At 39.7% G+C, this 27896-nt stretch overlaps 1 protein-coding gene across 2 annotated transcripts in view; it reads right to left on the bottom strand.

Moving 5' to 3' along the window:
* LOC144976638 (sperm microtubule inner protein 8-like) overlaps positions 1-27896 on the bottom strand; it is a 40343-nt gene that overhangs the window by 4740 nt on the left and 7707 nt on the right. For both annotated transcript variants that reach the window (XM_078920938.1, XM_078920939.1), the window contains 5 exons: positions 24205-24318; positions 5654-5715; positions 3303-3361; positions 1479-1564; positions 544-605 (listed from right to left, as the gene is read on the bottom strand). In XM_078920938.1, the coding sequence (XP_078777064.1) occupies positions 544-605; positions 1479-1564; positions 3303-3361; positions 5654-5715; positions 24205-24318 (383 nt within the window). The remainder of the gene's footprint in view (positions 1-543; positions 606-1478; positions 1565-3302; positions 3362-5653; positions 5716-24204; positions 24319-27896) is intronic.

Genomic DNA, 27896 nt, shown 5'->3' with positions numbered 1-27896 from the left:
AACAACAACAACCATAACAACAACAAAACGACTACTACTACTACTACTACTACTACTACTACTACTACTACTACTACTACTACTACTACTACTACTACTACTACTACTACTACTACTACTACTACTACTACTACTACTACTACTACTACTACTACTACTACTACTACTACTACTACTACTACTACTACTACTACTACTACTACTACTACTACTACTACTACTACTACTATACTACTACTACTACTACTAACTACTACTACTACTTACTACTACTACTACTACTACTACTACTACTATCTACTACTACTACTACTACTACTACTACTACTACTACTACTTACTACTACTACTACTACTACTACTACTACTACTACTACTACTACTACTACTACTACTATATACTACTACTACTACTACTACTACTACTACTACTACTACTACTACTACTACTACTACTACTACTACTACTACTACTACTACTACTACTACTACTACTACTACTACTACTACTACTACTACTACTACTACTGTACTACAAGTTACCTTCCATGACTTGGTGAGGTCAGGGCGAAGATACCTCACAGCATACCCATCAAAGTGAATGTCTGAGTGAAGAATTTAAAATGAAAATTTAAAAAGACCGAAAACAAAAATGAAAAGTAAACAACAACAACAACAACAAACAAGAAAAACAAACAAACAAACAAACAAACCAAAAAAACAACAAAAGCACTAAATAAAAACCCCAGACAAAAGAAGACGCAAAAAAAAGAAAGAAAAGAAAAGAAAACAAAACAAAAGAAAAAGGCAACAATAACAACAACCACAAACAAACAAAAAACTAAATCAAAACAAAACATAAACAAAAAACAAAACAAAACAAAATAAAAAAAGAACAAGCCAAAAAAAAAAAGCAAACCAAAATAAAACAATAAATACAGAAAAGTCTTTAAAAAAATAGAAAAAAAAAAAGAAAAAAAGAAGGAAGAAAAGTCAAACTTAAAACAAACCAAGTTTTGAAACGCCGGACACATAAAATCAAGAAATAGATAAGCATCAAGATTATACTGTACAAATAAAGAAATTAAGGAGCAGGCACCGGTGTAAGATAAAGTTCTGAACAAGTGTGTATGAAAGGTGACGGATAAAGCAAGAAAGAAAAATACAAGGAAAAAAATCACAAAATATCAGTCTACCTTGACTGGGGATCGAACGTCAGAAGGTCTGCTATTGATGCTATGCGTTAAGATAAGATACTCACAACATCAGCCAGCCAGATATAACGTACCAACAAAACTATGTGTAACCTTAACGTTCATAGTCCGATTGATATAATCTATCGAGAACTAATCACCAGAATGGTTGACTAAAAACAATTTAAAATAAGAGCTGAGTGACGTCAATTTCGTTCCTTCAATAGGTTTATTATTACTAAATACATATAGACTCGAACCAAAAACCACAACCCCGAGACTAACCTTTAGAAGTTCCAAGCTCTGGAAGTTGGATTTGGTACCTCTCTGGACTCTTGCATAGAAAGGAAGACCATTCACGATGTGCTTTCCTGGAAAAGAAAGAAAACAACAATTCCTGGTCAACACAACTTAAATGTAAAAGACATGTCATTAACAGTGATAGCCGAAGTGACTAAGGATGATGAATATAATTTATGAAATTTAAATTACTTTATCATTTGTAAACCGCCCAAGAAAGCAGTGTTTGTTTTGATAAAATAATTAATTAACTTATACATCTTTCTAAATATGTATATCCTACTTCTTTATTTCACTGAAGCATTTTTGAATTGAAGACTTATTTTTGCTTATTCGAAGTGCATCCTTTAAAAAAAAAGAAAGATTTAAATGGCAATGTTTTCAAAAATAAAAGAAAAAAATATATACCAAAATGATTGATGACAAGCATAAAGTACTACATCTACATCTACATTATGTAGATGACTACATCTGAACGAACTGAACGTATAGCAAGTAGATATTCATAATGGTACCGATCGAAATACGCTTCAACAGTCGTAACGTCACTTCCCTCGTAATGACGCATGGTAACTTAGTAACTGGCTCTAAACTATCGGAACAATGGCGGACACTCTTATGAAATATTTCTCCGACGAGCATCAAAGCGTATCCAGAGGGGAAAAAAAACATTATAAATCTGATCATGTTTTGACTTTTACACATTCTGATCACAAGACATTTGAAAAGTTCTAGCCAGCATGAAGAATAAAAAGTACCGATTTTCTTTGTTTAGAACCACAATGGCCGCCGTTGCTCGGCGACGTGACATCAGACTAGTGAATCCAAAATTGTCCGCGTAATAAGTTGATATTTTGGTAACAACGAATCTCACACGATATGCCTATTTTCATATTTCCGTACCTGTGTACTTTTTGTGTGAAATTTCACACACATCTCATTCGTCCTTGATAAAGGGGAAACCCGTAACGTCCACAGTATCTGTCTTCGTCTTATAAATTGAAGCTTACTATTCAATACTTATATTTATTTTTTTTATTCGAGCTTCAAGCAGCAACATTTTCATTATTCCTAAGGTCGAATTTCAAGTTGTATTAGCTTTCACAAAATTGAGTATTGAGTAGATGTTCATTGAATGAATGCAGTTGAGACCACGTGAGTAATTATTGTCGTTTTCCATTACCAATAAGCACAATTTAGTAAGAATACTCTTCAACAGTCGTAACGTCACTCCCTTCCTAATGACGCATGGTAAATTAGTAACACTGGCTCTAAACTATCGGAACAATGGCGGACGCCCGTATGAAATATTTCTCCGGCGAGCATAAAAGCGTATACAGAGGAAAAAAACCCCATAAATTTGATCATGTTTTGACTTTTACACATTCTGATCACCAGGCATATGATAAGTTCTTGCTAGCATGAAGAATAAAAAGTATTGATTTTCTTTGTTTAGAACCAAGATGACCGCCGATGCCGGGCGGCGTGACATCAGACTACTGAATCCAATTTAGTGAGAATTGTAACGTGTGAACACGCGTTGCTGAGAAAATGTTTGCAACAGAAATATCAATGTTTTGCTCTGTTTCCATTCTAAGCCTTTTCTTTCCATTTTCACCTTTTGTTGATATTTTAGCTCTCAACAAAACACAAACAAACAAACCAACAATACACAAAACACTTCGGCTTTTATAGAGCGCAATATCCACTAAATGTGCTCAAAGCGCTTTACAAAGGAGTGACGTCAATTCCAATCTTTCTCTAATCCGAGTTCCCGGATGATGGCAATCATAACTATTATGTACTCACGTGAGTTCCTGAGGGGTGGTGTATTCCCTGTGCATCTGTTTGCCTCCCTCTGTAATGTCCTGTAACCAAACAATAACCACAAAACTATCAGAATCAGAGTAATCATTGTTAGTTGAAAGAAAAATATATTGTGAGAAAGCTTGATTCGTTCTTTAACTGTTTGTGACGTATAATAAAACGGGGGAAAGGAGGGGAGGGGGGGGGGGGGTAGGCACAGCTTTATGATGAACCAATCGCATGCTAAAAATCAGAGTAAAGCTAAACTGTTCAGAATATGAAATATTGTTTTTTAGCACTATAAAATACTCATTTGTAATATAACCAAGCAAGAGGAAACAGGGTCGTCCAAAACAGACTTGGAGGAAAAGCCTTCACCAAGATTTGTGCGTCTCCAATCTGACCTGGAGTGAGGCAAAGGTCTGTGCCAAGGACAGAAGAAGACGGAAGAGTGCTGTTGATGCCCAATCAATGCTCGCAAGATTGCTATGGGCCCTACGCTTCGCCAGGAGCCAAGAGGCATAAGTCAAATCAAGTCAAATGAATCAATAATACTATTTATAATATTATATATAATATATAGATAGATAGATAGATAGTATGAAGTTGACGTCACTCTGGACTTTGTTATTGTTTTTTGCCATTCGCGTTTATGAATAGTTCTCACTAAACTATGTTAACCAGACTACTTTAAGGTTACATATAGATAGAATGCGCTTGGCCAAGGAGTTCACAACATTGCCATCCGGAAGTATAACGGACCAACACACAAACTCTGTGTAACCATGAACTTTTATAGTCTGGTTAATAGATAGTATGCAGATGACGTCACTCAGGCCTTTGTTATTGTTTTTGCCATCCGCGTTTGTGAGTTGTTCTCACTAAACTGTATTAACCAGACTATAAAAGTTCATGGTTACACAGAGTTTGTGTGTTGGTCCGCTATACTTCCGGATGGCAATGTTGTGAACTCCTTGGCCAAGCGCATTCTATCTATACACTTTAGTGAGAACAACTCACAAACGCGGATGGCAAAAACAATAACAAAGGCCTGAGTGACGTCATCTGCATACTATCTATAGTTTTTTGTGTTGGTCCGTTATACTTCCGGATGGCAATGTTGTGAACTTCTTAGCCAAGCGCATACTATATATATATATATATATATATATATATATATATATATATATATATATATATATATATAGTATGCGCTTGGCATAGAAGCTCATAACATTGCCATCCGGCGGACCAACACACAAACTAGGTGTAACCTTAAACTTTGATTGTCTGATTAATACAGTTTAGTGAGCATTACTCATAAACGCGAATGGCAAAAAACAATAACAAAAACATGAGTGACGTCAACTTCGATATATCTATGTGTGTGTGTGTGTGTGTGTATAAAGCCGGTTTGAGAGGATTGGTCACACAACACACAGCACACAACACACTACACACCGTGTCAGATTTATATCTATCGAAGTGACTTACGAAGCAAGATAATAACAAGAAATGAAGTGAATGAAATGTGCCTTAAGACATAAGAGAGTAAAAACGTTGCTATGTGCGGCTATGATAAGGTCTAGTGGTTTGACACTCGCTTTCGGGTCGGAAGGTCCTCGGTTCGAGTCCCGAACTGCGCATAGTTGAGTCCTTGGAAAAGGCTCTTGACTCACGACATTCTCTCACCGTTCTCAGGTGTAAAATGAGTACCTGGCCCTTATTAGCGTTCTTATCTGTCCGAAAAGGAAATTGTAATATTATTGCCTAACATGCGTCATGTCTCGTCCTACATGTTAAACGTTGCGGTTAGCTTGGGACCCCTTGTAAAGCGCTTTGATTCGTTTAGTAGATAGAGCCCTATATAAATGCTTAAGGTTGTTTTTTTTTCTGCGACGATGGGGATTCGAACCCCTACCCTACTGTGATCGGGTGGATGGCGTCGATTGCAGAGCGTCCCTCTTATGGCCAGACGGAGTTGTCGTAACAATAGGGTAGTAGGTTCGAATCCCTATCTCCGCAAAGATTTTTTTTCAATTTTGTCTTCTGGCACTATTCTACTCACTTTATTTCTTCTTATTAAAAACATCCCTTTATTTATCCCCAAGGGCAAATTTGTCTTTAGGGTCTATTCCAAGGGAAGACTGGAATAACCCAGACGTCAGCCGCAGTGCAGCGCCACAAAGTGAGCTAAGGCGAGGTGACTTGCTCAAGGCCATACAACGAGGCGGCGGGTAATCGAACTCGGTACCTTTTGGGTACGAAGCAAAGACCATACCGCTGAGCCACGCTGCTCCAATTATCGACATAAGTTTCTGCTCCACTCACTTTTCTGAAGTAACGTAACTTACCAAGCTGTGGAGTCTTTGCGGTGGTTGGATGAAAGGAGTGGCGGTGGCGTTGGAAAAGTCACCTGAAATGTAAAACACATTTAAAAAAACGTTCAATATATTATATCATATTGCTTCACAAGCAAAGGGACCAAGATCAATCCCGGGTGATGCGAGAATTTCTTTGGAAAGCCTGGGCAGGCGGATTGTCGTACCAATAAGGTCGCGGGTTCAAACCCCATCAACCGCCGAGAATTTTTTATTCTCTATTGTCTTCTGGCACTTTTATATTCACTTCATCTCTTAATGGACAATATTATGCGTTGGTTTGAGAGTATTTCCATTACAACAATGAGCCCATAACAATTTGGGTTATCAGACCTGCAAATATGTACATATCGACTGTTGTGTTTTTGACGGGCCTCCAGATTAATATTGTGGAATTACTCAACTCAGAAGCGTTAAGTGATATGTGAGAGAACAGTTTATTACTGTGTATAAGTTAGAGTATATACAAATATATCGTAACAACATTTTAAGAAGGAAAAATAGTATAAGTAACTCAACTATGAAAAGTAAGGAACAAAGAGTGCATCCTTCTCTAGGGCATGCCACTCTGATATTTGTTAAGCACAAATAATATTTTAACAATGGACTTAATGAATAATAACTAATTAAGCTGTAACTAAAATCAATTAGCTAATAACTAAGGGGAGCAACTCTTTCCTAGAGTAACTCTAAGTATAAGTCCATAACACCTCCCTGTTTTGCCTGAGAAGGGTTTCGAAGGTTCGAAGGCTAAAATCGATTGGGGAATTTTCTGGTACGACACGATCTTCTCAGTTGGACACGATCCGATTCACGATTCGATTCTGCTCCGGGGGTAGCTGCATTCGATGATGAACGCTCACAATAATCACCGATAGGATTAGTAATGAAATCGTCCTCTATGGTATCATTTGCTGAAGCAGATACGTTTTGGCGAGGAAGGTTGTAACGTGGTCTTATTTGTTCAATATGACGCTTCCACGTTGTTCCGTCTCTCTGGAGAGTTACCATGACATGACGTGGTCCCAACACTTTGGTGACAGTTGCGGGATCCATTTTGCCTCTCTGTCATTTCGATTACCAAAACGTAAGGAATAAATGTGTGTCCCAACTTTATAACGCGTTTTTGTTACACGTGGTTTGGAATTTGAGGTGGACATTGGGCGGAGTGTGTCGATCAATGTGCGAATTTGACGTCCATGAAGCAATTCACTAGGTGACGAGCCAGAAGCTAAAGGTGTGCGACGATATTGCATAAGAAATTGTTGCAAGGCTTGTCTTGGAGGAAAAGACGATTTGCTCAAAGCCTTTTTAAAACTTCCCACAAGTCGTTCTGCTGCACCGTTTGTAGCGGGATGATAGGGAGCTCCAGTGAGATGTTTGATTCCCCTCTCCCTACACCATGTCTGAAATTCGTCAGAAGTGAAGCATGCTGCGTTGTCCGACACGATAGCGTGAGGATAGCCGAAGTGAGCGAAGTCCTCTTCCAGAAGGCTAGTTGTTGCTTTCGTTGACGTCGAACTGGTTGCGTGAATGCATGGGTAATTTGAGTAGGCGTCGACCATAACTAACCAGTTATTACCCATAAAATTCACTGCGTGATCGATGTGCATTCGACTCCACGGTGAGTCTGGCGTTATCCATGGATGGTTTGGCTCCTTTGGTGGGTTGTTTTGATGTTCTGCACACGTAACACATCCACGACACGTATTGACGATGTCAGAATCAATACCTGGCCAATATACGATCGTTCGCGCTAATTGTTTCATGCGTTGCATGCCGAAATGACCGTTGTGAAGGATATTGAGGACGTCTCGTTGCAAACTCTTAGGAATAACGATTCTTGATCCGTAGAATAAACATCCATGAGACGTTGACAGCGTGTCCTTCATCTTGAAGAATGGTTTAAGATTGTCCGTTTTGGAATCTGATTTAGACCATTTACGAGTCGTATTTCTCATGACAACGGATATGGTGTCATCTTTAGCGGATTCTCTAGCGATGACTCCGGGGTCAGTAGCTCTTAGCTGTTTTCCAACTGTAGAGATTGTAAACACAGTGTTGACATCTTCTCCATCTTCCTCTCTGTCGAAGACTGGGTCGGCACTTACCCGTGACATGCGACGAATCGTGTTGACGTTAGGCGAACTCGACATTCTCTTTTTACGTCTACAGGCTCTTTCGATGTGTCCAGTTTTCTGGCAGAAGCGACAAACGGCTGTTTTGAATTTGCAGTTTTGTCTGTTGTGGCGCCCATCGCATCTCGAGCAGGTTTGATTTTTATTATCAAAATCCGTTGTCGGCTCTGTCTGTATTTCATTCGAACGTTTGATGTGCTGTTTGTTTTGACTGCCTTGCTGAATTATCGGAATCTGTTTTCTTTGAGGCTTAATTTTATGGACCTCGGGTTGAACAGATAATGCAGTCTCGTTAGCCACTTTTGAGGCATCTTCTATCTCCGTGGCGACCTCGATGGCTTTGTTAAACGAAAGCTCGTCCTCCTTGTGCTTGAATAGCGCTTCAAGAACAGCTGTGTTGTTAACTGCACACATGAAACAGGTACGAATAGCTTCATCCAAGGGGTTTTCAATGGATGGGAAATCGCATGTGACAGCGCTCTGGCGAATTTTATGGACCTCGGGTTGAACAGATAATGCAGTCTCGTTAGCCACTTTTGAGGCATCTTCTATCTCCGTGGCGACCTCGATGGCTTTGTTAAACGAAAGCTCGTCCTCCTTGTGCTTGAATAGCGCTTCAAGAACAGCTGTGTTGTTAACTGCACACATGAAACAGGTACGCATAGCTTCATCCAAGGGGTTTTCAATGGATGGGAAATCGCATGTGACAGCGCTCTGGCGAATTCTAGCTGCCAATTCCTGAATAGTTTCGCCTGGTTTCCTCTGGAGGCTCGTCCAAAATTTATAACGTTCTCTTACAACATTGGCGACGAGGATTTTTCACCTTTATCCTGCGCATCAGCTTATTGGAGCGTTTTGTGACGTCAGTCGAAAAGCCAACACACCACGGACGGAAACCTGCCAGCCGAGAAAACCGGAGCAAGTGCCTTTTCTGCCTGCAGTGTCGTCAGCACGTGGTAAGACGCCTTCTTCGTGGACAGCCGCCCATCACGTGGTAAGAAGCCTTCCCGCCTTTTTTTCCCGCCACAGCTCGTGGGCGCTGAGGTCAACTGCCTACGTCACGAAAGAAAACAAAACGGTACGTCATCTTCATACAACCAAGCAGTCGGACGCTTGGGTGAGTAATTATAGTTATATTTCGTCAATAATTTACTACCCTTCGCTCGCGTCCTATCTTCGTACCTTTATTGTACATAATATAGTCGTGTCAGCAGTACTGTCATCATGTCAAATAAAGAGCTCATAACCATATTACAACAACAGATTGAACAGCAAAATGAGCAAATGAAGCAAGTCGTTGAACGACAAGAAAAGCAGATGGAAATGTTCATGAAACTAATGACCGGTAGCAATACATGTTTACCAAAACCTCCAGCTATTCAGAGCTTTGTCGCATTCGACCCTGCCTTAGAGATATGGAGCGACTACTGGCATCGTTTTAATATGTTTTTAACTGCTCACTCCGTACCTGATGAGAAGAAAGCAGACGTTTTCCTTGTCAACCAATCGCCTGTTGTTTACAAAATACTGACTAACATGGCGAGTCAAGAAACACCAGCTAAGGCGATAACCGCCCTCAGTCTTCCAGATATCGAACTTATGATGGAGCAGTACCACCCTCGACTATTTGTTGTCAGAGAACGTTATAAATTTTGGACGAGCCTCCAGAGGAAACCAGGCGAAACTATTCAGGAATTGGCAGCTAGAATTCGCCAGAGCGCTGTCACATGCGATTTCCCATCCATTGAAAACCCCTTGGATGAAGCTATGCGTACCTGTTTCATGTGTGCAGTTAACAACACAGCTGTTCTTGAAGCGCTATTCAAGCACAAGGAGGACGAGCTTTCGTTTAACAAAGCCATCGAGGTCGCCACGGAGATAGAAGATGCCTCAAAAGTGGCTAACGAGACTGCATTATCTGTTCAACCCGAGGTCCATAAAATTAAGCCTCAAAGAAAACAGATTCCGATAATTCAGCAAGGCAGTCAAAACAAACAGCACATCAAACGTTCGAATGAAAGACAGACAGAGCCGACAACGGATTCTGATAATAAAAATCAAACCTGCTCGAGATGCGATGGGCGCCACAACATCGACTACCATCAAAATACTCGATTACTGACTGTTTGACCAATGAACCCAGCAACGAATACAACCCACGATGTAACAATCTGATTGGCTGAAAGACTTCATTGATTTAATGACGTAAGATTGCTCTAGACGAATCCCTTTCCTCTTGTTCTCCATCCACTCCATGTAAAACTACATCACAACAAACTTACTCTATGCATTTCATTTCGTCGCTGTTGAATAATTCATTAATAATTGAGACATCAATTTGCAAAAACTATGCACGTATAGCTTTTTTTTTTGGTTAGAAAAAATGTGAATTTCTTCACTTTCCTCCTTTGAATTGAAAATCTGAACAAGTGTGGATGGGGTAGGCTGATTTTTTTTTTGTTCGTTTTCTTTTTTTTTTTTTTGGGGGGGGGGGGAGGTGGTGTTTATTTATCTTGAATTCTTTTCTCTGTGCTTTGTCATGCACTGTTTCATACACACTTTTACAATTCTTTATCTTTCATCAGTACCTGTTTCCTGATATTATCACTTCGTGTATTGAATAACATTTAAGTTGTTTTTCTTTGTTGGAAGACTGCGAAACAGTACCTATATTGTGACCTACGGTGTCAATATGGCGATATGTCGAAATAAGCAACTCGTCATCATCATCATCATCATCATCATCATCATCATCATCATCATCATCATCATCATCATCATTGCCTTTTTCACCCTGGGTCAGGGTATAGGCCAAAGATAAACAGTTTCCATCCTTCTCTATCGTGAGCTAACTTTTAAAAAAATCTCGTTCCATGTCTTATCATTTCTCTGTATATCAGCTTCATGAAATCTTCTACATGTTCCTCGTGGCCTTCCCCTTGATCTTCTGCCCTGAGGGTTCCAGTCCAATACTTTCTTTGTTATAGTGGAGTCATTCTTTCTAAAGCCCCCCATAGACGCCGACATCCGCTGGTAGCGGGACGGATGACCTATCGCCGTGACCCGATCCCTGCGTTTATCGCAGATGATTTTTGCCCACATACGGGGAGATATTTTTTTAGGCGATCGGCGATCGGGGGCGTGGCAGTATAAAAAAGTGGACAGTTTTTTTCGGATTTTCGCTGTTTTCACGTCGGATTCGTGATCAGCGTCAAATTTACAATAGGTTTGATACTGAGAACTGTGTGTTTACTCCAAAAATTGGTGAAATTAGAAATAAATTTTAATTAATAGTGAGGCTACGATCCCAGTTACTGTCTGTTATTCTATCTTTCGTCTTGCGCACAATAGTGATTACTTCTCACTAAATTATATCAATTAGACTGTTGAAGGAACGAAATTGACATCATTCCACTCTTTGTTATTGTATTAAGGCAATCATTTTGGTAATTAGTTCTCACTAAATTATATCAATCAGACATTTAACGTTCAAGGTTACTTGTAGTTTTGTGTGACGGTACGTTATTTCCGACTGGTGGATGTTGTGAGCATTTTACCTAAACTCATAGCATCAATAACCGTCCAAGATATTCCCATCATATGTAGCAATAGCTATAAGAGAGAAAGAGAGAGAGAGAGAGAGAGAGAGAGAGAGAGAGAGAGAGAGAGAGAGAGAGAAAGAGAGAGAGAGAGAAAAATTTACTTGCGCTATATATACCGCTATATTCAATAAAGGTGCTCAAATCACTTTATAAGGGTCTTTGGCCAACATAAAAACATGTTAGACGAGACATGACTGTTAAGCGATATTGCAATTGTTTCCCGACAGAGACGACGCTGTAAACAGCGAGGTACTCATTTTAACACTGAACAAGGTGAGAGAATGCGAGTAAAGAGCCTTTTCCAAGGACTCAATTATGCGCCACTCAGAGCGGGACTCGAATCCAGTACCGTCCGATCCAAAGGCGAGTGTCATTTCACAAGATCACAGGCATAGCCGCACAAAAAAGTGATGAGAGAATAGATTCATGTGTATTGAAGGAGGAGAGAGCGGATGGAGTGAGTAAAGTTCTTGGATATTTATAGAAGGAACCAAATTGACGTCACTCATCTCATTGTTATTGTTTTTAGACACCCATTTTTATGATTAGTTCTCATTAAAAGATATCAGACTATAACGTTCAAGATTCCATGTAGATCTTTGGGCTGGAGTGATATTTCTGGCTGGTGGACTTTGTGAGTATTTTAATTTAACACAGAGCATCAATAGAAGGAATGAATTGGACGTTAGTCAACCCGTTGTTATTGCTTTTAGACAGCATTTTATAATTAACTTATCACTAAGTTATATCAATCAGACAATGAACGTTCGCGTTTGCAGTTTTGTGTGTTAATATGTTATACCCCGATGGAGATGTCGTGAGTATTTTTCCAATACGCATAACATCCATACATTTGCAATCCGATTTAAGTTTAAAAGCAACGTAGACCACGGAAATTTTTCAATTTTGTGGACAATAAAGATTTGTTATTTATCGTCATTATTATTATTATTATTATTATTATTATTATTATTATTATTATTATTATTATTATTATTATTATTATTATTATTATTATTATTATTATTATTATTATTATTATTATTATTATTATTATTATTATTTATAAAACAAATCGACAGTGTTCCCGTGGCAGGTGAAACGGGTACTCGCATTCGCACCCCCCCCCCCCCCCAACCACCACCGCCACCACACACACGCACACAGCTCTTTTTTTTTGGGGGGGGGGGGGGGGCGTTGTTTGTTGAGTATAATTCAGGGTTACAATGCCCACCCCTGTCATCACGTAGTCAAGGCTTTTTGGCATCTGCCAATCCCAAATGTCTGTGTCAAGGTCGACCGTCATGTCGCGTCAACGGGTGAGGAAGAAAAAAAAAAAAAAGAACTGGCATATTATTATATCATTACATTGAAAATTATGAAAACTATTTTTTATTTTGTATGAAATCCTTTATAAATTTTACGATGATCAAGCACGAAACTTTTGCCATCTACCTCTTCCTGGCGCAACATTTATAAAAATATTATTTTAAAAAATAATAACACAGCATTTATTTGGCGCAATATCCATGTGCTCAAAGCGCTTTACAAGGGGTCCCAAGGCAACAGCAATATTAAACTTGAAAGACGAGACATGACGCCTGTCAGGCGATGTGACATTTTTTCCTAACAAATTCAACGAACGGCCATGTACTCATTTTACACCTGAGTACGGTGAGAAAATGTGAGTAAAGAGCATTTTCCAAGGACTCAACTCTGCGCAACGCAGAGCGGGTTTCGAAACCTGAACCTTCCGATCTGGAAGCGAGAGTCATACCACAAAACAGGGAGGAGCACTGTTCTGTCGGCCACATAACCTCAATATTAATTAAATTTTATTTCTAATTTCATCAATTTTTGGAGTAAAAACATAGTTCTTGGTATCAAACCTATTGTAAATTCGACGCTGATCACGAATCTGACGTCAAAACAACGAAAATCCGAAAAAAATTGTCCAATTTTTTATACTGCCACGACCCCGATCGCCGATCGCCTCGAAAAATATTAAGCAAAGCGGGCTTTGCGAGCGATGGACCGTACCTAGGTTTATCGGCCAGGTATTTGGCCACACACATTGCGTTTTCACCCCGGTTTGCCTGATCGGGGTCTGGACCAGGATCATATCCGGGCGTGTATGGAGCCTTTAAGGGTGTGCCACTCGTAGATAGAGAAAATTAAGTTAAATGTCAAAATGATCTGAACTATTAAATCTAAGTTGTTGTTTTTTAAAGTATCAAGTGACAAATTAGGAAACAGACACTAGTGTAAGATGCAGACCTGAAGAAGTGAAAAGTTGTCTTCAGGGTCTATTCCAAGGAAAGATTGGAACAGGAATAACACCATGCCTCAGCCGCATTGCAGCGCGGCGTATTTCCTTTTGTTTGATGTTTTAGTATTCTAACAAGTCCGCCCTGATATTATTCTATTTTTAAACGATAATAATAATAATAATAATAACAATAATAATAATAATAATAATAATAATAATAATAATAATAATAATAATAATAATAATAACAATAATAATTATAATAACAATAATAATAATAATAATAATAATAATAATAATAATAATAATAATATTAATATAATAATAATGTAATAATAATAATAATAATAATAATAATAATAATAATAATAATAATAATAATAATAATAATAATAATAATAATGATAATTTATTGCATCCCAAAAAATGACATTTTTTATAAAGACGTATCTATATTATAATTTAAACAGTAAGATAAATAGATAATGGAAATATGATTTGTATATAAATAACAAGCGGTTTGATATTATGGGTCACATGTTATTACACCCCACTTCTAATTTGTTAAGATAACACCTTTTGTACGTGTGACTTTCTAATTGGAACTCTCTCATACCCCTGTCGATAACTCATTACCCAACGGCTCCTTGTGTACAAATAAAAAGAATTTCCCAGAACCTCCGAAAGCCCAGTTTCTAGAATCTTGTGAAAACAAAGTTCATTTACTTCCCAGGCGATTTATATTTACTTTTCATAAATAGGAAAGTTTTACGTTACCTCTAAGACAGCTGGGATTTAAGACTAAAGTCAGTTTATATCAGAAGTCAAAACCACCGATTTCATTCATGTATCTTATTTTTCGAGAAAAGCGACACAATTATAGACGATCTAATATCTGAAAATTTAGATTTGAGTAGTTTTGGGTAAAACAGCAACATCTCATTTCAATCAAGTTCCAGCCAACCACGTCATTGACCTTGAGTGTTACGTGATTCACGCGACTCTTTCTTTGGGACATTTATACACTCGATGCATGACTGCCTCATTGAAAAGTCTTCATAATGTTAAAGATATCGACACATCTAAAACTTCAACACATTATAATATAACTTCGAAAATGATAAGACTCCAACAGTATATTTTTTTTCTCAGGATTGTGAAATATGAAAATCTGGAATCTTTTGAAACAAAAACACAGATTAGCGAAACGATGATATCTTTGCAAATATTAATTTATATAAGGAGATCATGATAACGAACGACGTTGACAATACAGGATTGAACGATATAAAAACATATTTAAATTTTCAAAATGTACAGCTCACGATGTTGTGTCAGTACAACGAAATTGTCTCTTCTGTGAAAATTGGTCGCGCATTTATTAGTGTGCAGGATGCATCATTACACCGAAAGCAGAATTTAATGGGAACAAAAATGGACCAGTGTGCAATCTTTACATGTAAATCTATGCCGATTTTTACAAAGATTATAATTTTATAATTGTAACTTATATGAATCACTACGGTCTGTTTTCATAATGGAGATTGGCGTTTTGTGTGTCATGAGAATAACCCTGTTGTTGACGTGTTGTACCCTGCTGACGATAGTGGTGACTCCTGTGGTGGAGGCAATTACAAGGTATGAAGGCATTGGTTCCTTACTCTTAGGGGGCGGTTTGGGTCTTTTATAAAAATAATTAATTAATTGATTACCTATAGCGGGCGGTTTTAATCATTCTATATCGTCTTGTGGTATGACACTCGCTTTCGGATCGGAAGGTCCTGGGTTCGAGCCTCTCTCGGAGCAGGGTTGAGTCATTGAAAAAGGCTATTTACTCACATTCTCTCACAGTACTTAGGTGTAAAGTGAGTACCGGACCGTTAACAGCGTTTTCTATGTCGGAAAAATTGTAATATCGGCTAACAGGTGTCATGTTTTGTTCTACATGTTACGTGTTGCTGTTAGTCAGGGACGCCGTAAAGCGCTCTGAGTTTAGTGGATACTACGCTATATAAAAGCTCAATTTTTCTTCTTTTGAATGTCATAATGTGCACTGGATGCATTTTGTTGTAAACTCTTAGGATATATAATCTATTTCTGTATATCGCGGAAGCGAGGACGAGAGACGCATGCGCACAACCAACATGACGTTCTCTCTCTAATAACTTTTCCGCCGGTGACGTCACAGACTATGGGTGACGTCCAATCAAGGGACGCTACTCTTCCGCTAATCTCATTCCCCATTCTATTCAATTTATTCCTTTAATTTAGTAGAATATGAATACGAATGTAGCCTACTTAATAAAACTTCCATAGCTATTTACTAAATTTCTACTCAAATTTGACTGTGTAATTTTATTTGCGGTATTTACCATGTCTCGTTCTATATGTTTCGTGTTGCTGTTGGTCAGGGACCACTTGTAAAGCGCTTTGAGCAGGTTCAGTAGATATTGCTCTATATAAATGCTCAATTTTTATATTTATTTTTTAATTCTTCCATACAGTAAATCGTTTTCCAAGCATTACTACCAAGAAACCCTCAACCAACACTACAGCGAGTTGGAGACGAAAAACAACACACGAACCTCCTTAGAGTGTGCAACGCTTTGCACCAGACACGAACAGTGCATTCATTATCTTTTTGACCCTGCTTCAAAACAATGTGTCATTATTGGAATATCAGACAATCTGGCGGTGACCGGGTTAAGTATCTATAGTTCTGATTGGATATTCTACTCACAAGAGACAATATGTCCTCCGTTTATGTTTTATATTTCCGACTTTTCAAAATGCTTGGAAATTGTTACTGACGACACGAAATCCTGGGCTAACGCTTTGTCGTACTGCGTTGATAAAGGAGGTTATCTCATGAACATCAATTCTGAGGACGAATTTCAATTCATGATTCAATTTTTAAATCAAAACATGGCATATAAGGCTTTCTCGATTGGCGGACAATATGTTAGCGGAACGTTTAAATGGATGCAGTCTGGAAACGAAGTTTCACAGGAATGGTTCAAGTCAAATCAACCTGATAATAGATTCCTGGATGAATGGTGCTTAGCGATGAGAAGTGCCGATTCATTTTTCTTCAATGACATCGGTTGTATCTATTATGAAATCAACTGGATTTGTGAGTTCGACTTATCAGGCGTCGTTCCGTCAGGAATGATCACTGATCCTCCATCTACAACATCAACAACGACGACGACGACGACGACAACAATAACAACCACTACTACAACATTAGCACCAAATACAACTGATTGGAATGTTACAACTACTACTACAACATTGACACCAAATACAACCGATGGGAATGTTACAACTACTACTACAACATTGACACCAAATACAACTACTACTACAACATTGACACCAAATACAACTACTACTACAACATTGACACCAAATACAACTACTACTGCAACATTGACACCAAATACAACTACTACTACAACATCGACACCAAATACAACTACTACTACAACATTGACACCAAATACAACTACTTCTACAACATTGACACCAAATACAACTACTGCAACAACATTGAATCCAAATACAACTGAAGGGAATGTTACAACTACTACTACAACATTGACACCAAATACAACTACTGCAACAACATTGAATCCAAATACAACTGATGGGAATGTTACAACTACTACTACAAGATTGACACCAAATACAACTATTACAACATTGACACCAAATACTACTACAACAACAATGACAACAAATACAACTGATGGGAATATTACAACTAGTACTACTACATTGACACCTAATGCAACTACTACAACAACATTGCCACCAAATACAACTCATGAGTATGTTACAACAACTACTACAACAGTGACACCAAATACAACTACTACTACAACATTGCCACCAAATACAACTACTACTGCAACATTGACACCAAATACAACTACTGCAACATTGACACCAAATACAACCTCTACTACAACATTGACACAAAATACAACCTCTACTACAATATTGACACCAAATACAACTGATGGGAATGTCACAACTACTACTACAACATTGACACCAAATACAAATACTACAACATTGACACCAAATACAATTGATGGGAATGTTACAACAACTACTACAACATTGACACCAAATACTACTACTACAGCATTGACACCAAATACAACCTCTACCACAACATTGATACCAAATACAACTGATGGGAATGTTACAACTACTACTACAACATTGACACCAAATACAACTACTACTACAACATTGACACCAAATACAACTACTACTACAATATTAACACCAAATACAACTACTACACCATTGACACCAAATACAACTGATGGGAGTGTTACAACTACTACTACAACATTGACACCAAATACAACTACTACTACACCATTGACACCAAATACAACTGATGGGAATGTTACAACTACTACTACAACATTAACACCAAATACAACTACTACTACAATATTGACACCAAATACAACTGATGGGAGTGTTACAACTACTACTACAATATTGACACCAAATACAACTACTACTACACCATTGACACCAAATACAACTGATGGGAATGTTACAACTACTACTACAACATTGACACCAAATACAACTACTACTACAACATTAACACCAAATACAACTACTACTACAACATTGACACCAAATACAACTACTACTACAACAGTGACACCAAATACAACCGATGGGAATGTTACAACTACTACTACAACATTGACACCAAATACAACTACTACTACAATATTGACACCAAATACAACTGATGGGAATGTTACAACTACTACTACAACATTAACACCAAATACAACTACTACTACAACATTGACACCAAATACAACTACTACTACAACATTGACACCAAATACAACTACTACTACAATATTGACACCAAATACAACTACTACACCATTGACACCAAATACAACTGATGGGAGTGTTACAACTACTACTACAACATTGACACCAAATACAACTACTACTACAATATTGACACCAAATACAACTGATGGGAATGTTACAACTACTACTACAACATTGACACCAAATACAACTACTACTACAACATTGACACCAAATACAACTACTACAGCATTGACACCAAATACAACAACTTCTACAGCATTGACACCAAATACAACAACTACTACAACATTGACACCAAATACAACTGATGGAAATGTTACATCTACAATCAAAGAAGCACTTAATACTACTGACTGGAATGTTTCATTTACTACTTCATTGCCACAAAGTACCATTGACTGGAATGTAACAGACACATTACCATTAGCTCAAAACATGACCAACTCAAATAGTACACGTACGACACTATTACCATTAGACAATAATGATTGGAATGTAACATATACGACGCCATTATTTCATAGTGTTACTGACTGGAATGTTACTAACACAACTCAAATGCCCCTAAATATCACAGACTGGAATGTTACATTTACAACATCAAAACAACTGAACATCACTGACTGGAACAATACAAATACAACAGCAATTCCAATAATTGTCACTGACTGGAATGATACATATATAACACCAATACCGCTAAATGTCACAGACTGGAATGATACATATACAACACCAATAACGCTAAATGTCACTGACTGGAATGATACACATATAACACCAGTACAGCTAAATGTCACAGACTGGAATGTTACATATATATCACCAGTACCGTTAAATGTCACTGACTGGAATAATACATATATAATACCAGTACCGCTAAATGTCACTGACTGGAATGATACATATATAACACCAGTACCGCTAAATGTCACTGACTGGAATGATACATATATAACACCAATACCGCAAAATGTCACAGACTGGAATGATACATATATAACACCAGGACCGCTAAATGTCACTGACTGGAATGATACATATATAACACCAGTACCGCTAAATGTCACTGACTGGAATGATACATATATAACACCTGTACCGCTAAATGTCACTGACTGGAATGATACATATATAACACCAGAACCGCTTAGTGACTGGAATTATACATATATAACACCAGTACCGCTAAATGTCACAGACTGGAATGATACATATATAACACCAATACCGCTAAATGTCAGTGACTGGAATGATACATATATAACACCAGTACCGCTAAATGTCAGTGACTGGAATGATACATATATAACACCAATACCGCTAAATGTCACAGACTGGAATGATACATATATAACACCAGTACCGCTAAATGTCACAGAATGGAATGATACATATATAACACCAGTACCGCTAAATGTCACTGACTGGAATGATACATATATAACACCAGTACCGCTAAATATCAGTGACTGGAATGATACATATATAACACCAATACCGCTAAATGCCACTGACTGGAATGATACATATATAACACCAGTACCGCTAAATATCAGTGACTGGAATGATACATATATAACACCAGTACCCTAAATTGTCAGTGACTGGATATATATACATATATAACACCAATACGCTAAAGCTAGTGACTGGAATGATACATATATAACACATACCGCTAAATTCATGACTGGAATGATACATATATAAACCAGTACCGCTAAATATCAGTGACTGGAATGATACATATATAACACCAATACCGCTAATGTCACAGACTGGAATGATACATATATAACACCAGTACCGCTAAATGTCACGACTGGAATGATACATATATAACACCATACCGCTAAATGTCACTGATGGAATGATACATATATAACACCAATACCGCTAAATGTCAAGATGATGGAATGATACATATAATAACACCAGTACCGCTAAATGTCACAGACTGGAATGATACATATATAACACCAGTACCGCTAAATGTCAGTGACTGGAATGATACATATTAACACATACGCTAAATCAGACTGAATGATACATATAACACCAAATACCGCTAAATGTCACAGAATGGAATGATACATATATAACACCAGTACCGCTAAATGTCAGTGACTGGAATGATACATATATAACACCAATACCGCTAAATGTCACAGAATGGAATGATACATATATAACACCAGTACCGCTAAATATCAGTGACTGGAATGATACATATATAACACCAGTACCGCTAAATGTCACTGACTGGAATGATACATATATAACACCAGTACCGCTAAATGTCACTGACTGGAATGATACATATATAACACCTGTACCGCTAAATGTCACTGACTGGAATGATACATATATAACACCAGTACCGCTAAATGTCATGACTGGAATGATACATATATAACACCATACGCTAAATGTCACGATGGAATGATACATTATAACACAGTCCGCTAAATCAGTGACTGGAATGATACATATATAACACCATACCGCTAAATGTCACGAATGGAATGATACATATATAACACATACCGCTAAATATCAGTGACTGGAATGATACATATATAATACATACCTCTAAATGTCACTGATGGATGATACATATACAACCACATAACCACTAAATATCACTGACTGGAATGTGACATCCTCAATGGTAAACCAAATACCTTTTAAATGTTACTATTGAGTACTTACCTTCATCACTAAAATTACATGAATGAAATGTACATTATTAGAATACAAACGACTACGATTTCTAATGTTATCATTTGTTACGGACATGTATGCACATATTAAGCGTAATATTACGTCACAGTATTATCGACTTTCTATTGTAAAAAATGTTGTCCTTTAGAGTAATATGGCACATAGAACTTGAATTTATTATGATATCGGTAGTGTTGAACAGACAGAGATAGTCTCTCGCTACCCACTTGTTACAACGCATGTTTATCGTAAAAATTACTTTAACAACAAAACCCCAAATATCAAATGGCAGCCAAGTGGAAATAAGAGTCAAGTTCTTTCAAACAGTTGCAAATCAAATAGGCCTTGAAACATATCTTTTCTTTTAGGAGTTCTCTACTGCGAGACGGCCAACATGGTAAAATCATTGCGCTGTAACTAACTTAGAACGTCTCAGGATTGCGTCTTATTTCAGGAATTTCATTCGTTTGATTATTAATCCCCGTTTGCTCGGAATTTGAATATCATGGGTGATTCATGTTGAATCAGAGTTTTTGTTTGTTGGATTATATGTATTCTATCATAAAATTCCTATGTACCGACTTACGATGATGCCTCTGGGCATGACGTAATTAAAAAAGCACATCACGATCAACATCATGAGCCAGATAACAAAGATCCTCCTACGCATAGTAATGAAAGAATGAGGAAAAAAGATTTCACCTGAGATTGGTTGGGAACAATGCGTGAAAGACAAAGGTACTGTGAATGCCATCTTCATTTTAAAAACAATATTGCAATGGTCTATTGAGAAACAAAAAAGCCTGTACCTCTGCTTCGTGGACTATTCAAAAGCGTTCGACTCGGTTAACCATAAAGAGCTCTTTGGAGTACTCACATCTATTGGAATAGAGCATTATGACCTCCACTATGTGAAAATTTTGTAATGAAACCAAGCAACATGTGTAAGATTGGACAATGAGATCTCCGATTTTTTTTAATATTAAAAGAGGAGTGACACAAGGATGTGTTTTATCGCCAGACCTTTTCAATATGCATACTGAAATAATCTTCCGTGAAATTGAAGAAGTACCAGGCATCTGTGCTGGAGGTGAGAATTTGAAAAAATGAGGTATCAGACGATGCAATTCTTATGGCTTACACACCAGAAAACCTTCAAATCATGCTTGACAAATTAGTGGCTGGTAGATCATCAAAGGGACTTTTGGTGAACAAAACCAAGATCTATCTTTTCACATCACCAGCAAAGGGGTAACCATCAATAAAGTTAAAAAGTATAGATATCTCGGTGCAACCATCACGAACGACGCTAGAGATTTTGTAGAAATAAAACAAAGAATAGCGATGGCTATAAACACCTTCCACAATCTACCACCAGTCATCTCTGCCACCAATATTAAATCAAACACGAAACTCAAGGTGATCCGAACTTGCGCTCTCTCGTCTTTCCTCTACGAGTATGAAACCTGGAATCTAGACAAGGGGAATGTCAAAACCAACTAGAAACTTTCGAAATGTGGTTGTACAGATGATTGCTAAACATTAAATGGTCAGATAAAATACAAACATAGACATTTTGCATAGAATAGGGAAACCCATTCAAATTGTGAAAACCATCCAAAAAAGGCAAATGGGCTTTCTTGGTCATGTGTGTCGACGAGGGCACATTGGAAGCCTAGTATTCAGTGGCTACATAGAAGGAAAAAGAGCTCGTGGTCGTCAGAAGTTGACGGTTTTGACCAGTTTGAGGCTGTCAACAAGCAACATTCCTACAAACTCCAAGTACATGAGAGAGGCAGAGGACAGATCGTCGTGGAGGCATTTGATTGGCTACGTGCATACAAGTGGCTACGTAGAAGGAAAAAGAGCTCGTGGTCGTCTGAGGTAGACTTTTTTTGACCAGTTTGAGGCTGAGAACAAGCAACATCCCTACACACTCCAAGTACATGAGAGAGGCAGAGGACAGATCGTCGTGGAGGTATTTGATTGGCTACGTGCATACAAGCGCAAGAAGATAACTGGTCGATTGATTGATTGATTGATTGTGATTGATTGATTGAACTTAAAAGACAATGATGATAATATTCAATGTCAAACCACCACAAATGTGACAAATTGAAAAGCATCTGAATCTATGTTGTATGAGAGTGTTGTTTACACGCATGAAAGTGAGAGAGGGGGAGAGAGCGAGAGAGAGAGAGAGAGAGAGAGAGAGAGAGAAAGGGAGATAGAGAGAGAGATAGAGAGAGAGAGAGAGAGAGAGAGAGAGAGAACGCTATGAGGAATGCCTGTATGATGTATTTCGTCTATGCATTTATTATTGTTATCATGTCATTTTATAGCAAATGTAACAAAATGACTAATTGCCATATTTATGGGCAATAAAGATTTATTATTATTATTATTATTATTATTATTATTATTATTATTATTATTATTATTATTATTATTATTATTATTATTATTATTATTATTATTATTAATGAAAGAACAGATGATAATGGTGTTCTCTTAGCTAAAGAGCCTAGGTATCCCAATGATGTCAAGCAATGTTAAGCATGGTCGATGAGAAGAGGATGGATCGATGCGCGTGATTGCAAATTCGGCCTCCAAAGTTTTGTCCTTGGGTAAGGAACGTATCACTCATTTTAACATATCTTAATAGGGTAGATAGGGGGCCAATAATAACACTATCACTATCACTATAGAGATGATGATGATGGTGATGATGATGATGATGATGATGATAATGATGATGATGATGATGATGATGGTGATGATGTGATGATGTGATGATGATGATGATGATGATGATGATGATGATGATGATGATGATGATGATGATGGTGTCGACGACGACGACAAAGATGAAGATGATGATGATATGAGGTTACTCACGAGGTCCACACAATGTAGTGTTCCTACAATGTTCATCAGACAGCTTGTGAATGGCGTTATCCATGTCCATACGTCGGAGACGAGGGGGGTTAGGGTGGAACATGCCATGCTTCACTGAAGGAAAAATAAACGTGACGGTAAAAATGCAGAACTGATGTTTGAGTTTAGGTAAAATACTAGCCTGTTCGGTCCGCCAATACCACCCCCTCGTGGATCTTTACCTTGTTGGTGAGGGGGTTTGAGCACCGGAGGGCAAAGGTGTAAATCCCGGTCGACCGTCACGAGACCATCCCGGGTATCGAGCCAACGAGCCACATGAGCTGCTCGCCCCGGTGTGTGACTAAATTTGATCCAAACCCGGTGCCCGAATAGCAGCCCTATCCCGGGCGCCACACTATTGTCCTTATGTCGAGTCCCAAACAGTCCCGTCAATGGCGAAGCGGTCTGCCGCCTAGCCAAATAATACCGCGTTCGTGTCGCCCGGGTCGTCGGCACGTCCGAGAAAAAAAGCGAACGTCCCATGCATCAATCGATTCGCGGCCTGCCGATTGGAAAATGCGACGGCGGGATGGCGAACTGACGCGTATATTGTCCCTGAACGTCGAGAGCCAGAGTATGGCAAAAAATGAGCTTTTATCAAAGCTATTGGCCGTTCATTGCGTTGATATCCTCCTTTTACAGGAGACCCACCTTTATTCAGGCGCGCAATCTTCCCGATTCCAGATCCCAGGCTATACGGTGGTCCAACGCGAGGACACTTCGAGGCTCAAAGGAGGGGTTAGCGTTTACGCTAAAGAGCCATCGAAGGTAAGGGTCATTGAGAGCGTAACGGACAGCAATGGGGTGAACCGAATTTCCGTGGAAGTAGGTGGACTGTGTTTGCATAATATTTACAAACCACCTAGAGCGACTTGGACTACACCACCGGTACCGGTGGTCAGCCATCCTTCCATCTGTCTGGGAGACTTTAATAGCCACCATCACGAATGGGGCTACCGAGACTGCAACGAGGCAGGAAGACAACTCCGCTCATGGATGGACTGTAATGATCTACACCTAGTGTACGATCCTACAGCCAAGGGTACCTTCCGGGGTACCCGCCATAAGAAGGAGTACACTCCAGACCTCACCCTCGTAACGAAAAGCGCGAACGGTGAACCGCTGCAGGTGAAGCGGACAGTCCTCGGGGACTTTCCGCATAGCCAGCACAGGCCGGTTCTTGTCACAGCTGGGGTGACAATACCGAGGGTGCAGTCTCTCCCACTTTGCAGATGGAATTTCAGGAAGGCTGACTGGGAGGAATTCAGTTCCTATATCGAGCAGGTCTGCCCTGCCATTCCTCCCAAGTCCAAGAATATAACCAGATTTAGTAGGCTACTGGTTAAGAGCGCTCAACGCTCTATTCCACGGGGCAAGCGGAAATTCTACACCCCTTGCTGGACAGCAGAGTCGGAAGAGCTGTACCGAGAGTACCAGCAGACCCAGTCTCAGGACACAGCCGATAGACTACTTCAGTCTCTGGCAGAGGAAGGAAGCAACGGTGGCAGGAGACCGTGGAAAGTCTCGACTTTACACACTCCAGCCGCCACGCTTGGCGTTTGATAAAGAAATTGGACCCAGATCGGAATTTCGCGAAGGCTGCACCGGAATGCGAGGCAGACACAATTGCCAAGAATATTAAGAACCGTAGTAAGCGGGTCCCTAATCAGGCTTTTGAGCGCGGTGTCCGCAAGGCGTACCGAACGATTTTGGACTCGCTACCTGCGGAGGAGTCGGACTGGACGGCCCCGTTCAGTCCCCGAGAAGTGGGTGCAGCCATTAGCGAAGTAAAGAACGGCAAAGCAGCAGGATAGATGGTGTATATCCCGATATGGTGACGCATCTGGGCCCCAGGGCACGGGCCTGGCTAGCAGAGGCAATGTCGGACGTCCTTGCAAAAGGAAAGCTTCCACAAGTGTGGAAGCACGCGAAGATAGTTGCCATCCTGAAGCCAGGGAAGCCGGCGAAGGAGGCAGACAGCTACAGACCCATATCGCTGCTGAGCTGTCTTTACAAATTGTTGGAGCGTGTTCTATTAAACCGATGGGGGCCGGTCCTAGACGCTGCCCTGCCACCAGAGCAGGCAGGCTTCAGGAAGGGAGGTGCACCACGGAGCAGGTCATTGCCCTTACAGAGCATATTGAGCACGGGTTCGAGAGAAAACAGCAAACAGGTGCTGTGTTTATAGACCTATCAGCGGCGTACGATACGGTCTGGTGCGATGGGTTAATGCTCAAACTTGCAAAAATCATAAGGTGCAAAAAGACCTTGAAGTTGTTCTCTTCGATCTTAGGGGAAAGGCAATTCCACGTCGCGCTGGGAGACGTCACGAGCAAAGTAAGGAAATTGAAGAATGGGGTCCCTCAGGGGTCGGTACTTGCGCCAATGTTGTTTAACGTTTACATTAGCGATATGCCGAACACTTCCTCCCTGAGGCTGGGATACGCAGACGACTGGGCACTCGTTACTCAGAGTAAAGTGTGGACCCGTCTCGAGAGCGTACTCAGCGAGGACGTCACCAGACTCAAATCCTACTTTGACAAGTGGTACCTGAAGATGAACACTTCAAAAACCGTGGCCACTGCATTTCACTTATGCAGTGGTTGGCACACCCGTAAACTGAATGTCCTAGTCGGGGACCAGCCACTCCCATATGAGCCGCGTCCAAAATATTTGGGGGTGACGTTGGATCGCAGCCTTACCTATCGGGCTCATCTCGAAGGGGTTGCCCGGAAGATAGAGAAGCGGAATAGTCTTCTGAGGAAGCTGGCGGGATCGACTTGGGCGCTAGCCAAGCGCTCCTGAGAACATCCGCCCTGGCACTATGCTATTCCACCGCGGAGTATTGCGCTCCAGTGTGGGGTAGAAGCAGAAACGTTGAGAAGGTGGATGTAAAACTTCGCAAGTCGATGCACATAGTGTCGGGAACGCTAGCAACAACCCCTAGAGAATGGGGCCCGGTAATGGCAGCGATCCAGCCCCCCGATGTCCGGAGAGAGACCATTACGGGAAACTGGCTGAGTAAGATCAAAGAGAGAGGGAATGGGGATACCCCTCTCATGCGCATAATGAACGGTGCCCCCGTTTCGAGCCGAAATAAGTCCCGGCAACCCTTGTACGCAGAATCCCTGACTACGGACAGAGCTGCACATACGAGATGGAAGTCGGTTTGGACGAATTCAATCCCTCGTGGGGGCGGGGACCTACACTCCTCTAAGCTTGGTGAGAAGTTGCCAGGCTTTGATACCAGTAAGAGGAGACACTGGGTAGCTGCGAATCGGCTTCGGTCGAGGAGCTGCCTAACGGCCGGTGCGTTACATCAGTGGGGTCTAACTTCCTGTCCTTTATGTCCACGCTGTGGACAAGAACCCGAAACGGCAGAGCATCTAGTCGAAAGGTGTGTTGTGACGATGCTACCAGGCGGGTTCGCGACGGTGCACGAATGCGGACCGGACTTTGCTGATTGGGTCGATCGTCATAGCATAATAGTGTGAACCATAAGAAGCTGCTGCCAAGCCAATACACACATCTATGAGTAACTTTTAGGGTTTATTGTCTGCTAGATGGAGTTTAGAGAGAGAGAGAGAGAGAGAGAGAGAGAGAGAGAGAGAGAGAGAGAAAGACAGAGACAGAGTGTGTGCATGTGTGTGTGC

Source organism: Berghia stephanieae, chromosome 7 (assembly GCF_034508935.2).
Source record: "Berghia stephanieae isolate SIO BIC M18660-M18661 chromosome 7, UCSD_Bste_1.3, whole genome shotgun sequence".
NCBI classification, from domain to species: domain Eukaryota; kingdom Metazoa; phylum Mollusca; class Gastropoda; order Nudibranchia; family Aeolidiidae; genus Berghia; species Berghia stephanieae.
This window is presented reverse-complemented; position numbering and strand designations above follow the sequence as displayed.